Here is a 26,427-nt window from a genome sequence, read left to right as displayed (position 1 = left end):
ATAAAGTTGCAAAATGATGTCTCTTATGACTTAGTATCTCATAACTATGTGAAACATTATACAAATCATGATGTATCTCATGAGCATTTTTTGTGAGATCTAAGTGTTTTCAAACCTCTAGTTTTGTACAAGATAACATTTTATGGTTAAATGCACAAAATGTTAACACTGAAAAACATCTGCCTCTTAAGTTTTGGTGTCAACCGTCAAGTCCTGATTAAACCCACTTCATGTTCCATTTAATGTGAGAACGATTCCTTTTATGGCAGTTTTGCTGCAGGTGTAAAAGCAGCCGTTCAAGGAAATGACCCAAAACATGTTCACTTGTTACCACTGTTCAAAATAATACATAAAAAGGACAAATGATCAGCTTATTTCCTGATGCAGACCTAATAACCGACATACACTCACCTAAAGGATGATTAGGAACACCTGTTAAATTTCTCGTTAATGCAATTATTTAATCAACCAATCACATGGCAGCTGCTTCAATGCATTTAGGGGTGTGGTCCTGGTCAAGACAATCTCCTGGGGCCTCATTTATAAAACTGCGTAGATTCTATTCTGAAAGATTTCGTGCGCCAAAAAGTCCGACTTTTCATAAGCCAAAAACTAAATTCTGATTTATAACACCTCGCGGCGCACACCGGTACGCACTCTTCTCGTTATAAATACGGACGTGCGTTACCTTATGCGGTCGTGCACGAGCCTCACGCTCCTCCCAAGGTCGTCCCATATTTGTCCTTATAAAGGTCCATGTTAATCAATCAATGAATGAAGCAGCCTTGTAAAGAAGCCCTTGATGACCAATCATGAAACGAAAAAATGGGGAAAACACACAATTCAGTGATTGTGAGATCGAGGTGCTCCTAACAGAGGTAGAACATCGAAACAAAATCCTGTTTGGAAGCCTTAACCCTTGTGTGGTGTTCATATTTTTGTTACACAGACTTAATACTTAACAGATTTAGCTCAATTACCAATGATATTTACATAATTTATGGTTCATATTTGCCATTTACCCCTGTGAGATCACATTTACGATCATATTATCATTTTCGGTTTTTGTGAGAAAACAAGGAAATTCAATTATTAAAAAGGTAAAAAATAGAAACAAGATTTTTGATCATTATTGGTGCTTATTTCTTAGAACTTAACCAGAACAGGTGAAAGTGCTTGAAATGTAACAATTTTGTAACTTTGTGGGAATAGCAGGTGCAGAAAGACAACATTCCCGCACACAGACACCTACAATCAGACACGCCCACATACAGACGTACACAGAGACAGACAGACAGACACACACACACACAGCAGGCCCAGTTAGGAGGATGACACAGTTAAGTTTCATGGCACCTACAATTATTACACTCGGGTCCAGTAGACCCGAACACCTCATATGTAATAGTTATGTGTAGGGGGGTACCGTGTGCAGTCATTGAAAATAAGTTATTTGTTATGTCATTCACAGAAAATGAGCCAAGGCCAATGAGTTTGAGTTAGAAGAAATCATAAATAGCATAATTTTTCTTTATTATTAAAATTTAGAGTGTGCTCACATCAACAGATTCTCACTCCCATCTCGTAAAATACGGACGTTTGGTCAGGTCCCCTGCCTCTCCCCGTTGCTGGCAGCCCCTCGCCGGGCGCCGCGACCGGATCTGGGTCGGCTTGGAAAGAACGGGATTGTTGGGTTCAGGAAAACAAAAACTGGGTTGGGTTCGGTAAACGGGGATACCATGGCAGTTCACTAAAACGCAGTCTACAAAACCTTGAGAGCATTACGCACGATCACACGCATGATCAAAAGGTTGCGGAAAACTGGGCACATTTTTACGCATGGAAATTCTTTATAAATCCCGACTTTTGCGAGGAATGTTGCGACGGCAAATTTCACCCTGCTTCACGCAACTTTTTCTTGCGTAACAGGTTTTGAAAAATGAGGCCCCTGAACTCCAAACTGAATGTCAGAATGGGAAAGAAAGGTGACGTAAGCAACTTCGAGAGTGTTTGTGCCAGACGGGCTGGTCTGAGTATTTCACAATCTGCTCAGTTACTGGGACAATACACACAACCATTTCTAGGGTTTACAAAGAATGGTCTGAAAAAGGAAAAACATCCAGTATGCGGCAGTCCTGGGGGCGAAAACGCCTTGTTGATGCTAGAGGTCAGAGGAGAATGGGCAGAGTGATTCCAGCTGATAGATCAACTTTGACTCAAATAACCACTGTTACAACCGAGGTGTGCAGCAAAGCATTTGTGAAGCCACAACACGCACAACCTTGAGGCGGATGGGCTACACCAGCAGAAGACCCCACCGGGTACCACTCATCTCCACTAACAATAGGAAAATGAGGCTACAATTTGCACAAGCTCAACAAAATTGGACAGTTGAAGACTGGAAAAATGTTGTCTGGTCTGATGAGTCTCGATTTCTGTTGAGATATTCAGATGTTAGAGTCAGAATTTGGCGTAAACAGAATGAGAACATGGATCCGTCATGCCTTGTTACCACTGTGCAGGCTGGTGGTGGTGGTGGTAGTGTAATGGTGTGGGGGATGCTATCCTATCAATATGGGCCAACATTTCTAAATAATGCTTCCAGCACCTTGTTGAATCAATGCCACAAAGAATTAAGGCAGCTCTGAAGGCGAAAGGGGGTCAAACACGGTATTAGTATGGTGTTCCCAATAATCCTTTAGGTGAGTGCATTTCCACACAATAGTCTGCACTCACAACCATGCCACCTTTGACACAGTGGTGCAATGAGCTAAATGCTAACCTCAGCATGCTCCCAGTGACAATGTTTACATGTTCACTATCTTAGTTTAGTGTATTTGCATGCTCACATTTGACAATTACCATAAAATACAATGTATTTGGGCAAATATGGGCCGAGGCCTCTTGATGCTCCCTCTTTCCCCTTGCCTGTCAAAAGTTAAAAGCCCCAAAAAATAATCTTAAAAAATACAATGTATTGTCAGATATTTTGTTCAGAACTGAAAAATTTGACCTGATGAAGGCACTAAATTAAAGTTTTTAAAATTCAACCTGAGGGAAACACGATTATAGTAAGTACTAGAGATTGGAAAGCCCTCTGAGGAAAATGGGTATTTAGGGACCTACAAATAAAATCTTTTTCCTGCTCACTAAACAAATGCTGTTACGCAGCTACAATTAACATCAACCGACTTTCAACTTTTGGTTACAAGGTTTTTGTTTTGTTTTACAAAGTCAAGTTTACCACAAGTCAGTGTTCATTAGTTCATTTATTTGGCATTTCAAATATATTTAAACTGCTTTCAAAATATTTGCATATAACTCACTTCTGCTTAAAAATCAAAACATGTAATTTCAGCAACGAGCAAAAATAAAATTCAGTTAGCTGCAAAAAGCCGGTTAGATTACAAACCAACCACAGGCAAACTTAATACATTTTACATCAACTGAACTGATATTATAAGAAGTTAATAGTTGTGATCTTCATTGTCCTCCAGAGGGCAGCAGTCATTAATGTCTTTCCTTCAGATCAACAGGTTCTGTGTTGTGGTGAAAAGTAGGATGTACATTCATTATATTGGGTACCAGAATAAAAAAAACTTTGTCCACATTCCTCTGTAGGGAGATTACATGTGTGCCCAGAGTGGAAAAGAGCCAAAACATTAAGAGGTCCCATACTCTCACAGGTGTGTTCATCCTGTATGGATCCAAGCAGTAAACTAAGGGACGAACGTTATGATTATTAAACTGATATAATCTCTAAAAAGGAGAGGTTGTTAATGTAAGGACACATAAGTTAAAGATGGAGGGGGTTTGTTCAGACAAAGTCCCTGGACTTCTTAATGGCACAGCAGAGCATCATGCTGAAGATCATCCCAAAGATCTGTGGAGGAGGAGACAGGAATATACAGGGTTAAAACCACATTACATTTCTTCTCATAGCTAAAATTAAACTTTGGTAAACATGAAAACATGTAATGTGCACTTTACAGCAGTGATCCTCGAGATTGTTGGCATGTGAGCCCTTAAAAATCAAGTTTTGTCATATATAATAATGATTAATTATTATCTTGTCTACATCCTGTTCTCACAGCATTATTCCACAAGCTGTTTACATCACAGTTGTATACATTTTACTATTACTGTACACCTGTCTACCACAGTATTTATAGTATATATATATATTATATAGTATCTTGTATTCCTGTATTTTAAATGCTGCTTTATTATGTCTCAGATCTTAATTTCTTTTATACATATTTGTATGAACATTGTTAGAAGATCTAAGACTGTCAAAGACCTGTCATTTCTCTATCTATCTATCTATCTATCTATCTATCTATCTATCTATCTATCTATCTATCTATCTATCTATCTATCTATCTATCTATCTATCTATCTATAAGATAGAATACTGTGGTACTGTGTGTAATGTATACAACTGTGATGTAAACAGCTTGTGGAATAATGCTGTGAGAACAGGATGTAGACAAGATAATTTATACTAGTAATCCCACAAGGGACGCACACACGCACACACACACACACACACACACACACACACACACACACACACACACACACACACGGGACTTGAACAGCAACCCTCCAGTTCCCAACCCAACTCCCTACAGACTGGGTGGGCTACTGCCACCCCATACGGTATGTCTAGTTGTGACTAGTGATGTGCAGGTATACCATTTTCATGCTGCAATTATTGTGGCCAAAAAAAATAATTGTGCATTATCACAATAATCTCTCTCTCTGTTGAAGTCCTCTCAAAAATGTGTTTCGCTTTTTGTTACATCACTTGGATGTTCCGAGTTTCACTGTGCAGAATGTCGTATGCGCAGAGTTTGACACTAGGAGGCGGTTTTCACATGTATCCTGTGAAGGAGAAAAGTTTCTGCTTGTCAAATGTGGCTCTCAAGGCTCTGACACACCAACCCGACGGCCGACCTTCGGCAGAAAAGGCAGTCGACTGACTGCCTCCCCGAGTTGGTCAAAAAAGTGCCTCTGACACACCGAAGTGACGCCAACTTGAGCGTACGTTCTGCGTGTGCGCGAGACGTAATATGTCTCCATAACAGCAGGCGGCGCGCTAAACTGTATTGTCGCCCAAAAAATTAAAACCGGCGGCTGATTGGACGAACGCGTCACGTGGGTCTGGCTGCTCCCGAATTTCAAAGCCAGACCATAATGGCGGCTCATTCGGAATACGATCTCATATTTTACGAAAAATAGTTCACCGAAACATGTTTCTGAAAACATTTTAAGTGAGAAATAGGCCATGCAGTTGCTGAATCTGTCTTCATTTCAGATCGACAAAGGTCAGTGTTGTGTTTTCTGTGGAGTTTTGTCATTTGTGAAGTTTTATTTCTTATTTACATGCTTAATCAATCATTTACATCAATCAAATGTTTACCTTAAACCAGAGCTAGTGACACTTATGGAAGAATGTTTGCAGTTTAGCAGCCCAGTAGTGTAGTGCCTCTTTAAGAGGAGTGTGCTGTGAGTACAGGTGACCGGTGAGTACTATGTGAAAAGGAAGCACGAGATTCATTCAGTTGGTGATGACTGTCAACCCGGTGTGCAGCCACTTGGTAAGCTCTCTCCTAATTACAAATGTTTTCTTGTCTTTGTTTATGATGTATGCTTTATCTGTCGCCATGCTATGTTGTTGTACTGTGTTTACGTCCGTTGCACGTTAAAGACAACGCTGTGCTTCGGTAGGCTAAGCAGGTTGGTTAACTGATGTAGATAACGCTATGCTCCAGAGTTTAAGTTAACGAGGTGGCGAAGCTGTGGGATGAAGCTGACGTTTAGACTTGTGACATTGCTGCGCCATACGTTTTCGTTCGTGTTTACTTTCTTTAGCTTTATAAATGTCTGTAAAAGTATGAATCGCGGACCGATATTCAACGTAAGTGACGTTGTACTTCCTGGTTTACCGCGGGCCATTCTGGGAGCTGTAGTTTCCAGCTGCTAGCAGAAACACTGCATGCTTCTTGCATAGAGTTTTGGTAGGACTTACATGAATTGTTTGAAGTGTGAAGCGTGTACATGACAATTATGAAATGAGTATTGTTATTGTAGTATATTAATAATAATAATAATAATAATAATAATAATAATAATAATAATAATAATAATAATAATATGATGTTTGTATTTGATTAATTATTTGATTAATGTTATTTGTTTATTGTTGCTTATTGTTATTAGGCTATTGAGGTAAAGAACTGGGAGCTGTGTTTGTAGTATTGAAACATTGCATTTCTTATTTCAGGTTTATTATCTGGTTTCCCTTTGTGAACAAAAAGAAAAACAAACAAATGTGGAAGACCGAGTAATATCCTTTGTACACTGGGTTGCCCTTTCCGTGGGGAGAACACGGAACAGTCAGTTTAAAAGATTTTTGTCAGATTTTGAGAGGCGTTAATCACACTCATCATTTCCGGGTTAGCACTTCACCAATCAGATCGGTCATTGAGCCCGACTGCCCGCCTTCCGATTCAAAAGTCAAATCGGCCCAAATGAAGGCCAACTCTGACTGACGACGGCACGGAACACACCGAACAGACTCGAGTCACTGACCTCGCCAGACTGTCTGACGGCCGATAATCGGGTTGGTGTGTCAGGGCCTTTAGAAAACCTATGTTCCTTCACACCAGAGACCGAACCTGGCGACCATCTTAATTCTGACAGAGTGCAGCTAGTCAAACTCTACAGACAGTAATAACATGAGTAAAAGGTCACAGCAGACGTGTGGGCGTGTTTTTTTTTTTTTTAAACCACCAACTCAGTAAAACCACAGGGGTGGTGATGGAAGCCAAACAACTCATTTCAGTTGTAGAGGTGGAGCGTCGCAAGAGTATTGAGCTCACTGAGGTTGTAAAACTCAATTCTCTGCAGAGTTCAGAGGCTTTTTACCAACTGGGCACATTGTTTATTCTATCGTCTCTTAATCCTCAACTATTTAGTACAATTGATTTTAGACATACACTCAGTGCTGACTAGGGCTGGGTATCGTTCAAAAATATTCTATACTCGTACCGATACCAATACCCTGACTTTGATGCCGGTTCCTAAACGATACTTTTTTCTATACCAATTTCATAAAACAAAAAATTATAACATTACGGCAAAAATCTTTTCATTTATTTTTCAGCTCCTACTACGTGAGCATTCTCTGTGTAACGTAGTACACGTACGAGTTTTCCCTCTGGACTTCTACGACGTGTAACGTTAGACAGCCAATCACAAACATTATTAGATCTTGGTAGAAGCATGCTGCATGCTTATTGGCTCACTGACGCTGAGGAGATTTACTCCTTAGGTATTGAAATTTGGTATTAAATGACGCAGAATTTTTCGATCCTCAACTTTAGGAGGTAATTCAGCCGGTACCTAAAAAGTATTGAATTTGGTACCCAGCCCTAGTGCTGACAGCCTTTTCTTTCACCAGGTGTGCAATAGATAACACTTAGCTTGATTGTTGATTTAATGCAATGCTGGCTATGAATTTTGATTATTATTGTATATTTGTTCTGTTTAATCATCTTATTCAGCAATGTAAAAGAGGGATTAATTAAGTTACTCAAGATAAAGTAGGTTTAAAAAAAAAATTAAAAATAAAAATAATAATGCAAGTGTTCATTTGTGTCTAGATTTCCATTTAGACTTTTCAGGATGTAAGTTTCTGGCTCATCTAGAGACTCACCATGATGACACCGATACCGATGCCGACCCCGCCGATAATGTGCAGTTTGTTGTTGAACATCTCGTCGATGGCAGCCGGACAACTCTGAAAGAACAGCAGAAAGGAAAGACATGGTATCAACATTCATTGTGAAAATTAAAATACAGGTTCAAATCAGATTAACAAAATTAAAATGTATGCATTTTTAGGCCCGTAGCCAGCCTAGTGGAAATGTTGTCAAATTGCTTACCAAGTTCATGTACCACCTTTTTTAGTCTTAGGCTTTCGAACAACCCAACCCCGTCTACGAGCCTGATTTTGAAGAATCCAGCATTAGTGAAGCTAATCCCTAATAATTAGATGGTGTATTAAAGCTATAGTGCGTAGTTTTTGTCTCCCCCATGAGGAATTCGAAGTAATGACAACAAAACTGTCGGCGCGTCCACATGATACAAGCCTTCCGTGATCGCGCAGCCCCCCCCCCCCTTCTCCACGCAGTTGCTTGTAACCAAGGAGGACACGGAGAATTAAAAAAACATGGACTCTTCAGAAGAGGTAATTATCTTCACTCGTAGCTTTGTAGCAACTCATTTGGCAACGGCTTCAATGCAACGGACATTCATTAATATCAAAAAGTTACGCACTCAAGCTTTTAGGTTTTTACATTAATAAAAAAAAAAAATTACGGCGGTAAGAGACCACCAATATTCTGTCTCTATCTGACCCTCAGTCAGTCAGAAACTCTGTACTGCATGTGGTTACCTTGGTGATGAGGACCGCCAGTCCTTCCTGCTGGGGGCAGATATCTTTGGCAGCATCAATCACCGTCCCTGTGGGGCCACAGCAGTCCAGCTGTGAAGAGGAACCACAATTTTAGTTCTGACGAATCATTCGATTAGCTATTTATTTGCCAGGGTTAGCAGATGTGTTCTTATAGCTTCCAGTCTTTATATGCAGCCTGTGTTAGCAGCAAACACCCCTACTGTAAATCTTAAACTAAACATTAAATACAAAAAGAAATATAAAACAAGTGCATGTAAAGCTGTGTCATCTCACGTTTCTTTTTTGCTGGATGTAAAAAGGCAAAATGTAATGACCTAAAAATTCAAATACTGAAGAGCACTAAATTAATTAATAATTAATTAGCACTAAATACAAAGTACAGCTGAGGCTGATGGGAATGTCCTTAGCTTTGCAGATTTTTGGTCATAAACCAAAGGGTTGGACAAAATAAAATAAATTTGACCTGATGATGGCACTAAAGGAAACGTTACAGGATCTAAGTTTTTATAGTTCATCCTGATAGGATAAGTGAATGTGTGAACAAAATTAGATTTACAATTCAGGATTTCAGAAAGTAGTAGCACCAAAATAGAGAAAATAAATAGGTGTGTGTGTGTGTGTGTGTGTTTACTCCAAAGTGGATGAGACGCAGCGTCTCCTTCAGTGCATCCTGTTTGGTGTCTTTGTAGTTGCTGTAGGTCTGCTTATAGAACTCCGTAACATCCTCCACCACCTGAAGACACACAATGGGGAAAAAAAAAAAAAAAAAAAATCCATTTAAATTGGTGGTTGAATGCTGACTCTGCCGTGTGTGCATGTGTGCGTGCATGCATACCCTGTCCTTGTTGGAGAGGCCCCAGATCCCAGCAGCAACTTCCACAGCAAAGATGAGGAGCAGGAAGAGGAAAAACTAAAAAAAGAAAACAGTTTTTAGTCAGTTTTCTACAGCTATGGATCTACAGTGTAGCAAGATATTTATTCCAGCTGCAGTGCCTGTGTACAGTCCAAACCAAGGTGAAACATGTCATACGATCCAGGAAGGCTCGTTTTAAGGAACAGTTCCATGAATTTGAAGGTTTATCAGTAGCCAAAACACTGCACAGCTGTTTATAATACTCTAAAACAGGACAACAATGGAAAGTTATAATGGTGACGATAAGTTTCTCTTTCGTTGCTACGATGGGAGAACAACTAGACTGTCATTCAGTTAGTGGGTGTGAAGGTCAGCTTGTGATCAAAGTTCGTCTTTATTAGGTCTTGATTTTTCCCCTTGATTACATAATTGTATAGTGCTTGTGACTGAAACTGGAATTAGGCTTCATCACACAAGGGTCTCTTCACACCACACAGACAAGGGCATTGTGGGTAACCATGTGTCGCAGGGGAGCCGATGCACACACCTCGAAAGGGAGAATACAAAATAAATTCTGCAAACATTAAAGTTGGTTTGAAACAAACAGCCACACGAGAGTCTCTAAACAACCCCCATGCATGTTTACCGGCGCACAGCTCGGTGATGAGAATAATTGTTAAATGCTCATAAGTATTAATACCCATGCTAAAGTTGACTAAAAAGAGGAATAAAAAAAAAAAAAAAAAAAAAATCATCTTTTGGAAATTGATCTTAATGCCTTAATTAAAAAAAATGAGGAAAAATCTTTTTTTTGTGAATGAACAATGTATTGTAAATAAATAAATGTTCTTCCTTAAAATACAGGGGCCATAATTATACATACCCCTATGTTAAATTCCCATAGAGGAAGGCAGATTTTTATTTTTAAAGGCCAGAGACCTAGAGATTGGCATGGTTTTATTTCAGTTAGCCTAATAGCTGGTTTGATTTGCATTGATATGGATCTTATCTCAGTTAGCTATTAGGCTAACTGAAATAAAAACATGCCAATCTCTAGGTATGGTGAAGGGTATGTGATGATGTGGGGCTATTTTAATTCCAAAGGCCAAGGGAACTTTATCAGGATGCATAGTATCCTGGATCCATGAAATAACTGGCCTTAAAATAAACATCTGCCTGCCTCTATGGGAATTTAACATAGGGGTATGTATAATTATGACCCCTGTATTTTAATCCTTAAAAGGTTGGATTTTTCCTAATTTTTTTAATTAAGGCATTAAGATCAATTTCCAAAAGATGATTTTTTGTATTCCTCTTTTTAGTCAACTTTAGCATGGGTATGAATACTTATGAGCAGCACTGTATATGTAATGTAGCCCAGGGAAAAGTTTCAAAATGAGAACTGTGACAGGCAGACAGGTGATCCAACAATGAGTGAAAGACTCAATATTATAATATCTGCAGGCATTGCCATCAGGTTGAATCAGCCCTTCAAACATCAATTGAAACCAAACTTTATGGTCTAATAAAACAATATTTTCCATTGCTGAATAGAAAGAATAACTCACCAATCCCAGCATGCACGGCGACTCTTTAATGGCTCCGCAGCATCCCAGGAAGCCCACGACCATCATCAGAGCGCCCGCCGCAATCAGGATGTACACACCTACAGAACAACAAGACACACATTGTGGAGGTATGGTTTTAATATCATGGTACTGCAGGATACTTTAAGATAAAGATATTCACTCTTCTTTAAAATAACTGATCAAAATTATTGATCCAATGGACATACTGAGAAGATGCCAGCAAATGAGGGCTGTGTTGTGTGCAGTGGTGGAATGTAACTAAGTACATTTACACAAGTACCTCAAATTTGAACAATTATTTTCTTCTCATGCCACTTTCTACTCTACTCCCACTTCAGGAAGGCAATATTCTACTTTTAACTCCACTACATTTATCCGACAGCTTTAGTTACTTTAGAAATTAATAATTTTGCATAAAAACAGAGCTTATAAAATATGATGCCTTGTTATAAATTAAACTACCCAACAGTATATACAAGTAGGCCTACAACTGAAATAAAAGTCGATTGACAGAAAAAAAATTTGAAACTTGATTTTTTTATGCAAAAACATTTCATGGTTCCAGCTTCACAAATGCTGATTTGCTGCTTTTCCTTCAATTTATTTATAAGTAAAAAAGAAAATCTGCATTAAGTACATTTTGTAGTGTTTGCAACACAGGACCTTTACTTTACTACGTGTGGTATTAGTACTTTTAATGTAAAGGATCTGAATACTCCCTCCACTACTCGTGTGATGTAGCTGCTCTGCTTTTATACTTTGAAGGTTGATGTTGATGTTATCGCACTTTCCCATTACTCAAGCCGTTCACTTCAGCCACTTGTTGCTGGGGTATGTATATAGTAGTCTATACGGACAATGTTTCACTTCGAAAATTGTTCAGGTGCCGCCGGAAATTCCAGCAGGTGTCCCTCATTTCAGCCGGATGTCCGACACCTTCCGCTTTGTTTGTGTTAAACTCCGGTGGATTTCTGAGGACTATGGTTAACTGCTCCTCAGATCTCTGCAGGGTAAATCCAGACAGCTAGCTAGACTATCTGTCCAATCTGAGTTTTCTGTTGCACGACCAAAACAACCTTCCCGAGGCTATATTGCAGAGGTACCATTGCCCATGACGATTGTGATTGGTTTAAAGAAATGGCAATAAACCAGAGCACGTTTTTCTCCCATCCCGGAATGCTGTGTGGACTAGCCAGACCTTCCTCCACAGCGCTGTGGAGGAAGGTCTGGCAATGCGAGACTACGTACATAGTATTGACATTTCTTGTACCCGTATGCATCATCATGAACAACAATACAGCCCTAATACACATTGTACTTATGATTTGCCTACAGCTCATCCTCATCTGCTTCTCACGCGTCAAAGCTAGTTGAGCTCAGGGTACCGATGCTACTCAAACCAAGCAGATACACAAGAAGTGAACTCGCAATGTATTTTTGTAGTTTTCTGGATGCGGTTGTGAATCATAATCAGCAAAACATCTCATCAACAAGTCATAAATTACTATGGAATGCTTCTATGTGAATTTCCAAACAAACGGTAAAAACTAATTAGAACAATTATTTTAGCACCCTCAGTAAAGACCAAGCATCTTTGTCATTTGATGTGGCTGTCATAATGATGAATCACAAAAAGTTAAAAAAAAAGAATGTAGGATAACCACAGCACTGATGTCATAGATACATTAAGCACACCACACACAAATATTCCTCCTCCCAAGCAGTTATTAAGATGTTTGTCATTTCAAAACAATCCTCTGTCGCCTCACTACCCACTTCACTTGTCAGTTTGATGGAAGCGAAACACAAAGAGTGAAAGGGGGGGGAGAGGGTTCCTTTCTGCGAGTTCCTCAGAGAACACAAAAGAGGAGAAACAAAGATGTCCCTGTCAGCCAGTGAAGAATGAAAGCTATGTGTGGAGGGCTCTGCCAGGCCAGAGGAGCCGCCTCGCTGTGGACTAACTTTGGCCTCAGCTGCCCTCTGTACGCCCTGCAGCCTGGTTCTCTAACTCAGGTTGTTCCTGTTGTAGCAAGTCTGTCCATCCATCAGGTCACATCTGACAAATACAAGATATCTGGTAAAGGATACCTGGGACTGTATCCACAAAACATCCAAAGGCTATTTTTGTTGTGCCGAACTGCTGATTAACAATCCAAAAGTTTAGTGCCTCAGCTGTCCAACTGGCACTGTGGTAAATTAAGCACTTGTCCGTGGGTTTCTGCAGGATTAAAACGGTGTTAAAAACACCAGCTGAGTAAAAATGTGCATTAAATTACGTTATAGTGAGGACCACAACCATAGCTAAACAAACCAATGACAATTTTTTAGTATTTGACACAAGGTGCAAGAGACACAATTTGGTAACAACTCAAAAAGCACAGCAGTTTGACATTGATCCCCAAGCGTACAGATGAATGTTGGCTACACTTCTGTTTAAAGGCAGGGTTGGTAACTATTTCCAATGTATGCTTTTTTTATATATTGTTTGAAATGGTCTTTACACCCCAAACAGCAATAAATAACTTCTGGGCTCTGAAAAAGGAGGTTAAAAGATCTGTCATCTCTAGCTGCTGTAATCCTGTAAAAACACCCACCAATCACTGCCACTTGGAAAGAACCAATGAAATGCCTCCTTGCCCCGCTGCGTGTACTCAGCCCCTCCTGTGTACAAGCCGGAGCTCAATGCGCATCGTCGCCGCATTGCTAACAGTAGTCATGGAGGGCGGTGGGGGAGGGGTGAGACGGAGCTCCGAGGAAATGCTACTTTCAAGTCTTTCTAGCTTTTCAAGATTACCATCCCTGCCTTTAAATGTGTGGTATGTGTGGCAAGTCCAGCTTTCTCTGGAAGGAGCACTTGCTCGCTGTGGTTTAAGAAACACTGATTTAACAGAAAGACTTTACATTGTCCCAGGAAGGACGGAACGCGATGAGTGTTAGTTATTGTACTTTGGGTGCAAAGACAGTAGTGTAATGTCAATGGCCTTACCAGTGAAGAAGACTGTAGGTGAGTCCTCGCTTTCAAACAGTCCTACTGTCCTCGAGTCAAATCGCAGCCACAGGGCCACAGCCAGCACCCCAGTACCTGCCAGCTACATGAGAACGAAAGATGACATGTATGAAAGAAACAGGGAATTTAACTGTTCACTGTCACCAAGTCATATCTGTGAACATGGAGCCATTGAGGATAATGCTTGTAACAGCAGTAAGTGGCACAAATACAATTGAGACATCATCATCAGCCATGCTAGCAGCTCCGTGAGGACAACATACTAATTCCATGCAGCTTTTGAGTATGTTGTGTGCTCACCACATTCCACAGTCTCCTGAATACCCAACACATTCAAGCAACACACAGATCTAGTTTGAAAAAAAAATAAATCAGACCCCCGTTACTTTAATCTGTGATTGAAGATTTTATTTTTAGATGTTCCTACTTTACTCTGCCATTTCAGCTTTGCTTAATGAATTCATGGATCTTTTATTGAGAACATCACAAGTTATACATAACAAAATAAGCATGAGTAGATAAAGGATAGTCATATTGTGTGTATGTGTGTCTCCCTTTGTGTTCACCACAGTGATAATAACCCACTGGAATGACTCAATATCTCCTCAGCAACCACAAAACAAGTTTACATCAACTCTTTGTTGCCAACCAAATACCTTCCATAACAGCGGAAAGCTGACGTCTGTGTTGTTCAACAGGAGGTATGAGTGAGATCCTGCTACAGTCTGATGACCGTGAATCAGTGGACACACGCTTGTCATCACAACAATGTGCATCCAACCACATCAGCCTACAGGAGGAAAACATCTGGGATACTCGTCTGTGAAAAACCAGCAACTTACTTTGTTACTAAACGTTTTACACTTTTTTTTTTCTTTTTTTTTAATTCTACCAATAAATACATGAAATATAATAAAGCAATTAACAGTATTCTGCTTTACAGTGAGATTGAAATAAGCACAGTCAAACCATAAGGATGCCGTAATACATCACAAATCCATGGGATCACATTCCCCGTGGACTTTGAAATTAGCTTCTTCTAAGAAACACTAAGAAATATTTCTTGAATTGCCTTTATCACATGTGGCATGTCCATCATTCAATGTCAAAAGCTGAACACATAAGCCTAGGGAATATTTTGTACATCCCACTTTGACAAAATTACACCAAACCCCTAAATATAGCCTTATTTATCACTATACTCTAGTGTCAGGTACTTGGTAAAGGCAGATAAGAGTACGGGTATCAAAATCAGTATCCGGAAAGACTCCAAAAGGTGCATTTTGTCAAAAACACATCCATATCACAGCTTAAAATTATGTTACATGGGTCGCTAACGGCACGTGGAAGCTAAAGATTACACCGTTAAAACTTCAGCTACTATGGCGTCGTGCTTGTTTCTAAATGCAACAATAAAGCGTTTTAAATTTGCTAACACTCCAAATTATGCTTCTGAATGGCTTCCTCTCCATAGCAATGACGGCTGAGGCTCATGCGTATTGTAGAATTTAGTACCGTGTGCCAAAGAAATTTACATGTAATAATTCAAACTGGTTGTCATGACACAAACCTATAAATTATCCAGGAGAGTCCTATGTTCTCATGCAAAGTAACATTGAGGATATCAATTGAAGAAAAAAAAAAAACATTTTTTAAAACTATACTTTGTGTGTTTTGAAATATCTAGATACAAAGTGCCGCTCTGGCAGTATAGTAATGCTTATTTAAAAGTCAGTGTGAAGTTACAAGGCAAGTTGGTTTGACAAAAATCTTTTTTTGCACAATTTTCTACTCTGAAGTTATTCACCACCACACCTAAAGTTAACACCTTCTGAAATTATGACTAAACTCAGTGTAATAAGTTACTCAGACACACCTCATCTATTAAACCTTCAAATGGAGCCTTGAGCTGAAACTGCAGCTCAACTCTGTCAAAGTTCGAGTTAGTGTGATCTTTACGAGGAATATGTTTGGTGTATTTACCGTACACTCGACTAACAATACACATTCAAGAGGGTTTGAAATACATTTAGTCAATTCACTTTGCCACTTCGTTCAGTTGCGCCATACTTAGTCAACTGTATTAAAATATTGGAGAAAATGAGATTTCATGTAGTGTAGCATTAGGGTACAATGGGAGAGAAAGCCTCTAGTGACTGAAATAAAGCGTGCTATAATAGACTGGAAAAGAAGAACGTGCTTTATTGGACACAGGTGACCTAGTTAACATATTATACAAAGTGTTTGTCTCTGTCCCCTTGTGAATAGCCTAATTCAAGAATCACTTATCACTTCTGTTGTACTTTAAAATGAGTATCAAACAAACCGTTAAAAACGTCAGCAAATGTCTCTGGAAAACTTCCATCTTAAAGAAATTCAGCTTGAGTCAACATCAAAAACAGTCACAGTTGCTGTTGTGTGTTTTCAGCAGCAATTCTCAAGAGAATGTAACAAAAGAAATCACGCTAGTGTCCTCCTGTAAACACAGCAACAGTAACTGTACAGCCCAATACTGAGCGGACAAGTCGGTATCATGACAACAGTTATTAAGACCTTACACCTGCTCAGGTAATGTGTAAAATATAAGTTTCTTAACCAACTTGTCTGGTGCAACCCATTTTCACTAACTAGCATATATTCCCACTTTAACTAAGCTACATTTCAATTTAGCAGGTATAACAGGCTGCTGAGCTTTTAATATGTGCTCAAATGCCCCATATAAGAAATAGACCCAGGGTGTTTTAGGCTTGCATGAATAGTCTTTCCATCTGACAGGTGATTAGAGCAGTATTTTGCACAGACTATGAAGTTATGGAAACTAGTTTATTTTAGCAGTTAATATCATCTTGTTTTCATTATGTTCTCTCCAATTTAAAAAGATAAATACAGACAGGAAAACAGGAAGTGAGTGCCCCGATTGATAAATGGATATTGGTGTTAACGTACAGTAAACACACTCAGGAGAGTTGGTGCGTTTGTGTTGTCGAGTCAGCGATGAGCCATCTTAAAACATCCTGAAAGAAACAGGCCTGTCCCCTAGAGGTCCACATTAGCTCTTATTAATTAACCACAAAAGGCACTCTGGACACCATTAGCAGTGCAAGTGCATCAACAGAGAATTGAATTATTGCTGAGATGTTTGACGGCTTTTATAAGCCTCAACAAATGCCCACTGCCTTTATTCAAATTAAAATATCCTTCCAGACAATGTGGATCATGGGAAATGTATTTTAGAAATGGGAACAAGGAGCCTAATTTGTTTGCAGCAATGAGCCCGTTCGCCAACAACTCAGTCCTTACATTTTAGAATAAAGAAACTAATCTAATGTTTACGCTTCTCTCTAAATCAGACTGCTCCTTCTGTTGTCATCTCATTTGTCCACCAGAGCCGTCTGTGCCATCATTATGCACACTGAAACTGCACTCAAATGGTCAAAACAGTCATTAAGCATGAACTAACAGTCAGTGTGGGTTCTTCTAACACTAAACAGGTCATCACAGTAATAACAGCAAGCAGTGTGGGTATTTGGGAGTAAATCTCTGTGTGAATTACATAAACAGTAACTTTCAACCATTTCACAAAAAAATCCCACAATCTGTTTTTTCTACAGCGGATGTCAAACCCTAGTTTCTTTTAAGACCAGACTTGGACTGCACAGATGTTCAAATACAGACAAAAATAAAACTGGAAGGTAACACTCGAGAAAACAATGAAGTGGCTCCAGTAATTCCTGAATTTCATTAGCTAACCTGTGTTTCAGACACTTGCATTAAGGAATTTGTCATTTTTGCAAGCGCTTATACAGTTAAGATTTAGTGGAAAAAAGGCTCTGCTGCAGGAACTAGATCTTACTTAAAATCAACACCAATGTGGTGTCACAAGTATTTAAAGCATACATGCGAAATATTCTCCTTGTTCCAGCTTCTCAAATGTGATGAAATTAAATTTCTTTAGTTTTTGGACTGTTGGTCAAACAGGTTAAAAGACGTCACTTTGGGCTCTGGGAAGTATTCTGACATTTTATCGACTAATCAATTAAACAATTAACTAGCCAGCTCACCTTTTTACCTTATGTTCTTAATACTCTGCCACTTATTATAAAAATTTGGGGGAAATCACAGTATGCGTATCAATTTTAAACTTTACTATTTGTAAATATAGTTTGATGGGAAAACATAAAATAGTTAAGGAGGGTTAAGATAATGAAACATTGCGTTAGTTCAGTTGCATCATTCATCACTGTCTCATCCATCAGCTGTTTGGCTACGAGCTAATTAACATCCAATCATATTCTCCTTAATCTTGATTACTGGCAGTTCAACTATTTATTTCAATTTTCCAAAACTAAAAAGTGATTGAAACTACCAAATCTAACTGCTATGTATACATTTCGGAAATGTGTCACTATATCAGATCTGATTAAAGCACAGCTGATTCCACATGTGATACAAATATAATTTGGTAGGAAAATGTTAAGTCCACCATGGAGCAGCACGTGTGTTTTAACACCATGCCAGGCGCTGTTCTGTCAGAGTAGTACATCAAAGTTTCCCAGTCGTAGACTTATACCTGAAAGAACAATGTGGTCCAGAAGACAGCAGGTGAATCCATTTACCCAATCGACTGCAAGTTTTCACCAGGAGGATACATTTTCAGAGCAAAAAAAATTGCCTTTTTCATCAGGATTTGAGTCATTAATTCAGCTGTATTATTTTTGAACATTGCTGTCTAGCAGAATAGGTTGGTTACCCTAAGAGACCCACCTCAGGTAAGGGTAGTAGGCAAGAATCTTTCTCAGTGCTTTGGAGGTTGTTTTTTTTTAACCAGAATTGACCTCAAAAACAAAAGTTAAGCAGCCTCTCATCGCAAACAATACGCGATAAAGTCCTCAAACTAAAACTAAAAGGACTTAAAGCATATTTTTACTTCTTTGGAAATTACTAAAAAAAAACTCTTTTAACCTGAAAAGGAAGCGACCAAATACCCTAAAACACAAGCTTTAAATAACCCCAGAGTGTCATGTATCAACCACAACTACCATTGCGGAACTACGTACCCAGAAGAGAAAGTTGAATACAAACACCATGTATTTGACACACTGCAGTGCCCCCATGTCTCCGAGATCAAGATTTAGACGTCTTTATGAAGAAAATCCAAACGCGAGTGTTCTCTGTTCAAGAGTTAAACTGTCTTCTTTCTTGGAGGAAGAAAAAGGACAGAGTGAAAAGAAGATTTTTTTTTTTTTGTGAACCACACCCTTGCATGGCTCACCTGGGTATACTTAGGAAGTCAGTGTGGGAGGGACTGAGTGGAGAGAGGAGGAGGAAGGAGGTGCGGGAGTGATATCTGTTCCAGTGGATTTCAAACAGAGGACTCTCGAGGTGTAAATCAGAGCAGGTGAAGTCAATTGACAAGCAGGTTAATTATTCTGAGTACCAAGGATATAAGGATATAGGCCTGAGAAGCAGTTAGCTGTGTGTATTTTCAATCATTAACAAGTCAATAAAAGAAATGTGGCAGAAAGCCATGGGATAAAGAAAAGAAGGGAAGGAGCTACTTTGAGGTTCAGGAAAAAGTGGAAAAAGCAAAGAGCAAAGTTGCCTGCAAGAGACAGGATTCTGTTATTTTAACCAGGATAAGACGTGGGCATTGTGGGCTTAGGAGTGGGTTGGCTCTGATTGGGCGGGAAACACCAGGATGGAAAATATGAGTGTGGAGAGGAAACAGTAAAACACGTCTTGATCCAGTGCAAGAACTACTCGCGACAAAGGAGGAGGCTTTTTAGATTTGGTGGTTGTTTTTGTCGTTCAACAGCAATTTACTGGTGAAATAAGTTATTGTTATAAGTTATAGTTATTACATTATTATAAAATCTTTAATTTTGACCATATGGCCTTAGCAATAAACAAGCCGTTCTTTAATGTCGCCGACTGTCGTTTAGTACCCTTCTTTTTTTTTAATTTATTAAAAAGTACTGGTTCAGGCACCGTTTAGGCACCGGCACCGTTTTAAAAGTATCGCTTTAGCACCGGTATCGGAAAACACCCAAACGATACCCAACCCTAGTCATATTTGCTGAAACTGACCCTATGTTTGAGTAGAACTACATGAAGCAGGTAATTTAAAAACAAATCCGGCTCCTCTGGCACCACCTACAGCCTGTAGTGCAATTAGCAAAAATCCACCGCTCCCTGTTTAGATGCACCAATCAGGGCCAGGGGGGGTGTCTAACTGCGTGTCAATCACTGCTCATGCACAAGCATTCATTCTCCCTTGTGGGGGGAGGGGCTTAGGAGACCGTTTTGGGCTTTAGCGGAAAGGGGGGAGGGACTGAGAAGTTGTTGATGTTCAATTTTTTTGGCTAAGTCCTGGATCTTCACAATCCTACCTACGGCTTAAGTAAAGTCCTCACAGCCCTATATGTTTGCTGTAATAAAGATGTAGAACAAACCAAACACAAGTAAATAAGACATTGTAAAGTTTGTTGTTTTAGTGAGGCAGTTTATCTCCCAAAAATGTAAAACTGTATCCAGCAGTCCAATCACAAACCATTCAGTTGAGTTCCTCATATTAACTGCTTCTTTTTCTTCTTCTTTGGATTTACGGCAGACTAGACGCTGCAGTGGCGTATTGCTGCCCTCTACTGTTTATTACCAACATTGTCTTTACTTATTCATATCTTATTATAAAGTCCAATACCACGTAGATAGTCCATCAACTTCTTTAACGTAGTCCAGTCATCCAAAATTAGAATGGATCGTATCTAAAAGGTTGTTTCTCCAGCTGCTCCTAGATCTCTAAAAAGCAGCCTGGTCGCACAGAATTCCGTGAAATTATCACGAATTGTTAACAGCATTACATGGTGGTGGCACGGAATGTGTGAAAAATCCGTGTAGCCACCACAGAAAACAATGCCAATGTAAAGTCAATGAGAAGATGACGTAGCATTAAGAGCGACTACGGTAGCGAGTACTATGTAAGGCCGAAATTCCGCGTAAGGAGGTTGGTTGGGGTGGTGGATGGGTCAAACAATAGGACTTTCACCCAGGATACCAGGGTTTGTGTCCCGCGTGTCAAGTTTCCTAAAGTCGCTTTCTTCTTTTCCCTACCGTTATTGCGTGTCACAGAACCGTAAGCCCACCCACGACCTTTTTTCTGACCGAACCGTCCCGTTCTTCCCGCGTGTCACAGAACCGTAAGCCCACCCATGACCTTATCCTTAACTTAAGGGGCCGTGTTTATTTAACGGAATTCTTCCGTGGGCCCATCACAGAATGTTTTGTGATTCCGTGAAACTGCCACAGATTTTGAGTTAAGGGGCCATGTTCAATTCACGGAATTCTGTGAGATCAGGTTGACCAAATGGGAAAAGGGTATTTTATAATCACTTTGAATGCACCACGAGGCTACCTGTTTCAAGTGAACGCGTCTGTGTTGTTTTTCCGACAACAGCAGCTGCAGAGCAGATTGTTACATCCCGGTGTTGGAATCCTCTACAGTGAAATACAGTCACACTTTACACTGTTTAACGTTAGCTGTCAGCATTTTAACCGTGTTTAATCCAGCTGCTAGCTAAACGTAGGCTAACGTTACCTGCTGTCGAGTGTAGTGTAAAGTCAGGCACCAAATTTTCGTTCTTATTCGGTCTCGTTACTACCATTTACTTCGGCACTGGTGCCCTTTTGGCACCGTGTTTCGTTACCCAACCCTAAATATGACAGAAAGTTAGTTTTATAAGACTTACCTACTGCATCTTTAAGGAGTGGAATGCAGCTTTTCAGGTATGGTGACGAACCAGCATAGAGTGAAGCATGCGTGAAACTTAAGAGAGGCATCAGGGATGCAAACTGGCTGAAGAAGGTTGATGCACTTTGTGCTATCACCAGTGTTGTAATGTAACAAAGTACAAATACTTAGTCACTGTACTTAAGTAGAATTTTCCCGTATCTGTGCTTTACTTAGTTATTCATATTTCTGGAAACTTTTACTTTTACTCTACTACATTTCCTAAATAAAATGTATAATTTTACTCCACTGCATTTCCCCAAAGTATCTTAGTTAAATGTGTTACACAAAAAGCAGGTTTTGACGAATCATTGCTCTTAGATTGCCAAGTTTGTTGCTAAGCGGCAAAAAAAACCCATAGGCCAAAAGTAAAGAAGAAGAGGAAGAAGCATAATGACTGATAGTGTCATGAAAGCACCTGGTGCAGGCTCTGCCGCCATGGTAACAGACGATGACCGACGACAGTGGTGATGAAGATAACGTCACACACCTTCGGCCATGAAGTTCATAATCAAAGTTTTTTTTTTTTTACTTTTACTTCTAATAATTAAGTACATTTAATATCAGAAAATTACTTTTGATACTTAAGTACAGAAAACATCAGATACTTTAAGACTTTTACTCAAGTAATATTCTACCAAAGTCATTTTCTGTGAAGATACTTGTACTTTTACTCAAGTATTGCTTTCAAGTACTTTATACAAGACTGGTTATTGCACTGTATGTTGTCACAGTTACACATTACAGTTTACACACATTTGTTTTGTTAGCTAGAGTAAGACTGCAACTTCTGATTATGATAATTTTACCATTATTCACCAACCAACCAACCAATTCACCAACATTTCAAAACTCAAAAGATAATCATTTACAATTATATAATATAGAGACAAGCAGCAAATCCTCACATTTTGAGTTAATAATGATAATTTTTACGTGATAAATGATAACAATAACAATCACTTGATTATTTAAATTTATTAAGTTTCTGGGAAGTCTGTGGAAAAAAAAACTGAGGGACTGGCAGAGAGAGAGAGAGAGAGAGAGAGAGAGACAGAGAGAGACAGAGAGAGAGGGCGAAGATAGAGGAGTTATTGATTTTTTTTAATGAATAATGAATAACAAATTACAAGTCAAGAGAACTTGGTTCAGTGAAAACAATATTCTGCCTCGTTTTGAATAATTTAAGACCAACGAGAAGCAGAAAATAATGTGGATGAAGAGAAATGGTACACAGGTAGTATATTAACACGCGTCCTGGGGCTGGGGTTCAGTGTTGTTTGCTGGGTTACTGTAACTCGAGCTGCTCTCCTCTCCCAGTGGATCCAGTGAAACCAACAACACTAGCTTTGTCTCCAAGCTGCTAAATCCTCCCCCCATCTCTCCCTCTCTTTCTTTGCTTACTCCATTCATTCTCCCTTCTCTGCCAAGAACTATTTCGTTTGACAAATATGCTACTGTTGCATGCTGCAACCTGTTAGATTGGTGTGCATCTCCAGACTGGATCTTTGTGTCACAAACGATTTACATATTAGGAGGTAAAGAGAAAAGTGAGAGGGCGTTGTTGTAGAGGGTAGAAGACACAAAAGGTAGTGAAATAAGAGGAGGGTGGTAAACTCGAGACAAAAGAGAAGGCTTTAGGAAAAAGGAGGGACTAGAAGGTGATAGAAGAAAAAGAATGGTGAAGAAGCATCGATTGCACAATAGTCTATATCGACGACGTTTCATTTGCGGGATTGCTCCGGTGCCCCCGGATGTCCCTCATTTTGGCCCGAATGTCCGTTACCTTTCTTTGTGTTGACGTTCTAACCTCCTGTGGATATATGTGGACTATGGTTACCTGCACCTCAGATCTCTGCAAGGTAAATCCAGACAGCTAGCTAGACTATCTGTCCAATCTGAGTTTTCTGTTACACGACTAAAACAACTTTTGAACGAGCACATGTTCCACCAAAACAAGTTCCTTCCTGATGCTATTTTGCAGAGGCACCGTGGCTCCGTACGGCGCATAGTGCCGCATGACGATTGTGATTAGTTTAAAGAAATGCAAATAAACCAGAGCACGTTTTTCTCCAATCCTGGAATGCTGTGTGGACTAGCCAGACCTTCCTCCGCTGCGCTGTGGAGGAAGGTCTGGCAATGCGAGACTAATTGGACAATTTCTTGGCCCTTTCATGACAGATTGGCCTCAATCACAGGCCCATGTCAGTATTTTTCTGAATTACTGCATGTCCAAAAAATGGTTCAGAAAAGCCCAACCATGTGCCCATGTAAAGCAAATGTTTCATCTAGCATAAATGGCAAAAATGACGTCAGTTCACACATGGCATAAGACTGCGTCTCCACGTGTCTTGAGTGACCACTTATTTTGGGATCTCACTTTCACTTTTGTGTTCGAAAAAGACCAAATTGTTTTTAATTGGCGGTAGGCAGCAATGCACTCCCCATAACTAGTCTGCCGGAAATTTAAAGAAGCAAAATAAAAATACAGACTGGATCTATTCCTTGGCATGTTCAAGGTAAACCAAATCGCCCAAAATGTTTGACACACGTTTAATATATCTCTATTGGCTTTTGGAAATTTTCAGAAGTCGTGGACAAAGCCAGCTTACGCGATTTGAGATCGCTACGCTTAAGCAGAGGACTTCCAACAGATTCTCACTCCCATCTCGTAAAATACAGACGCTTGGTCAGGTGCCTTTGTCGTTGTTATTGACGCTAAAAGTCTCCTTTAGCATCATATAACACACTTTATCTAAATGGCTTGGTCAGGACTATTGGCGTCCCTTTTGACGCAGTTATGTTAAGGAAAAGGTCGTGGGTGGGCTTACGTTTCCGTTACACACGAATAACGAGACGGTTGGGTTTAGGAAAGAAAGAAAGAAAGCGACTTTAGGAAATGTGACACGCGGGACACAAACCCTGGTCTCCTGCGTGAAAGTCCTGTGTTTGACCCATCCACCACCCCCACCAACCTCGCTATGCGGAATTTCGGCCTTACATAGTACTCTCAACAGTAACACTCTACCGTAGTCGCTCTTAGTGTTACGTCATCTTCAAACCCCGTGTAGCTGATGCTCTCCCCGTTACGTTATACAAACATGTTGAAGGGCGCTTTTTTCGTCGCTTCAGATGCTGACAGCCACTGTCCAAACATCCGTATTTTATGAGTTTGGAGTGAGAACGGGATGGGACTTCTGTTCAGTAGGCGGTCGTTCAGTGTGGACCAGGACACATTCACATACACACTGCTAAAAGAATGTGGCCATGTGCTGCCCAGACCACCTCTGAATGTGATCTAAACGATTGGATCTCAATGCGTCCTAAATGCATCTTGTGTGCATTCACACCTGTACTTAAAATTATCAGATCACCCAAAACACATGTTAACACCTGGTCTTAACAGGTCCAAAGTGTCAACTCTGCTCTGCTCAACAGGTCTCCAGTGAATAAATCCCACTTTATTTCCCATGATTCAACAATATAGAGTACTGATCTGATAGTTACAGCTACAGCACATGTTGTCAGTAACATTGGCTCATGCAGTTCAGTTTGGTCATACAGTAAGTGGTATTTCCTGGTGGGGAAAGTCCTCTATCTGAAAAGGTCAAAAATAGATGGCTGCACAGATTAGGCTACCAAAAAAGACCATCCCTGTTATCTGTTGAAAACAGTTAGAATGGCTTAAATCCAAAAACTGTAGAGATGTAAATTCCAACAAAATGTCCTGTCATACAAATTGCAATATTGAATTGTATTGTATAAAGTAAGCACAAAGCAGCATAAAATGGAAATACCTAAAAAGTACTTGAGTAAATTTACTAAGTTACATTTCACCACTAATATTCCACGGATCTTAAAGAGAATTATTAGAATAATATGCACATATCTATCATTTTGGGCTCTTACATTGTAAATAAATAAATCGGGCTAAGCTTTTTTTTAGTTAGTTTTCCAGACAGGAGCTTACTTCGTCACTATTATTTAAAATGTTGTGACTTACCCAGAAGACGAAATTAAAGATGAAGAGGGCGTACTTCACGCACAGCTCCCAGCTGCTTAGAGCCGTCATCCCTGCTGTGTTTTTACTGTGTTAGCTAGTATCAAAAAGTTAGCTATATAGCCTATATAGCCTATAATAGCCTATCTGGATATAACTCTCGCCGTTTGTCCGTTTTTAGGTGTTCAATTTATAGGTTCAGTTTGGATGTGTCGCGTTCGGCTCGGTTCGGCTCCGTTCGATAACTTCCGTCAACTGTCGGTCGGTTGGGGTTGGAGCAGGGTGGACAGAGCGCGCCTTCAACAGATGCAGCTCTGTGTCCTGTGTGCGCGCGCCTCCGATCTGTTGGGAGGAAATAGAGAAGATCAACTGATGAACACCATGCTGAACACCCACAGAAATAGAGAGAGGAAAAAAGAGATATTTCTCTCTTTCTTTTCTTTCTTGCTCCTCTTTGCTTCTGTTGTCCTTTTTTAGAGCTAAACACACTGATGGTGGGTAGGCTAATTGTGAAAGAAAAACAGGAATAAACTAAATTACATCCTATAAAGGCCTACTAAAATCCATTGATGTAATAGGTAACAGACCAAAAAGTAAAAAGTAGGATACAAAAGTATTTATTTGAGTAGTAGTAAGTAGTAGTAGTAGTAGTAGTAAAAAATAAGCTATATAGGCCTACCAAAAGTAAAAGGACTTATTATTCAGAA

General features: G+C 39.7%; 1 protein-coding gene across 2 annotated transcripts; it reads right to left on the bottom strand.

Moving 5' to 3' along the window:
• Positions 1-3,250: 3,250 nt before the first annotated feature.
• On the bottom strand, positions 3,251-26,049 carry LOC116060136 (CD9 antigen-like). Of its 2 annotated transcripts, none has more exons than XM_031313569.2 (8): positions 25,724-26,049; positions 13,914-14,016; positions 10,907-11,004; positions 9,321-9,395; positions 9,117-9,218; positions 8,465-8,554; positions 7,724-7,807; positions 3,251-3,883 (listed from the first exon to the last, which is right to left on the bottom strand). In XM_031313569.2, the coding sequence occupies exons 1-8, from the start codon at positions 25,790-25,792 to the stop codon at positions 3,818-3,820; spliced, it is 687 nt and encodes a 228-aa protein (XP_031169429.1). In that variant the 5' UTR covers positions 25,793-26,049; the 3' UTR covers positions 3,251-3,817. The 2 variants fall into 2 exon arrangements, with proteins under 2 accessions (XP_031169429.1, XP_031169430.1); XM_031313570.2 differs by lacking the exon at positions 25,724-26,049 and adding an exon at positions 18,992-19,217.
• Positions 26,050-26,427: the final 378 nt, after the last annotated feature.

The sequence above is a fragment of the Sander lucioperca genome, chromosome 20 (genome assembly GCF_008315115.2).
Source record: "Sander lucioperca isolate FBNREF2018 chromosome 20, SLUC_FBN_1.2, whole genome shotgun sequence".
Lineage (NCBI taxonomy): Eukaryota > Metazoa > Chordata > Actinopteri > Perciformes > Percidae > Sander > Sander lucioperca.
This window is presented reverse-complemented; position numbering and strand designations above follow the sequence as displayed.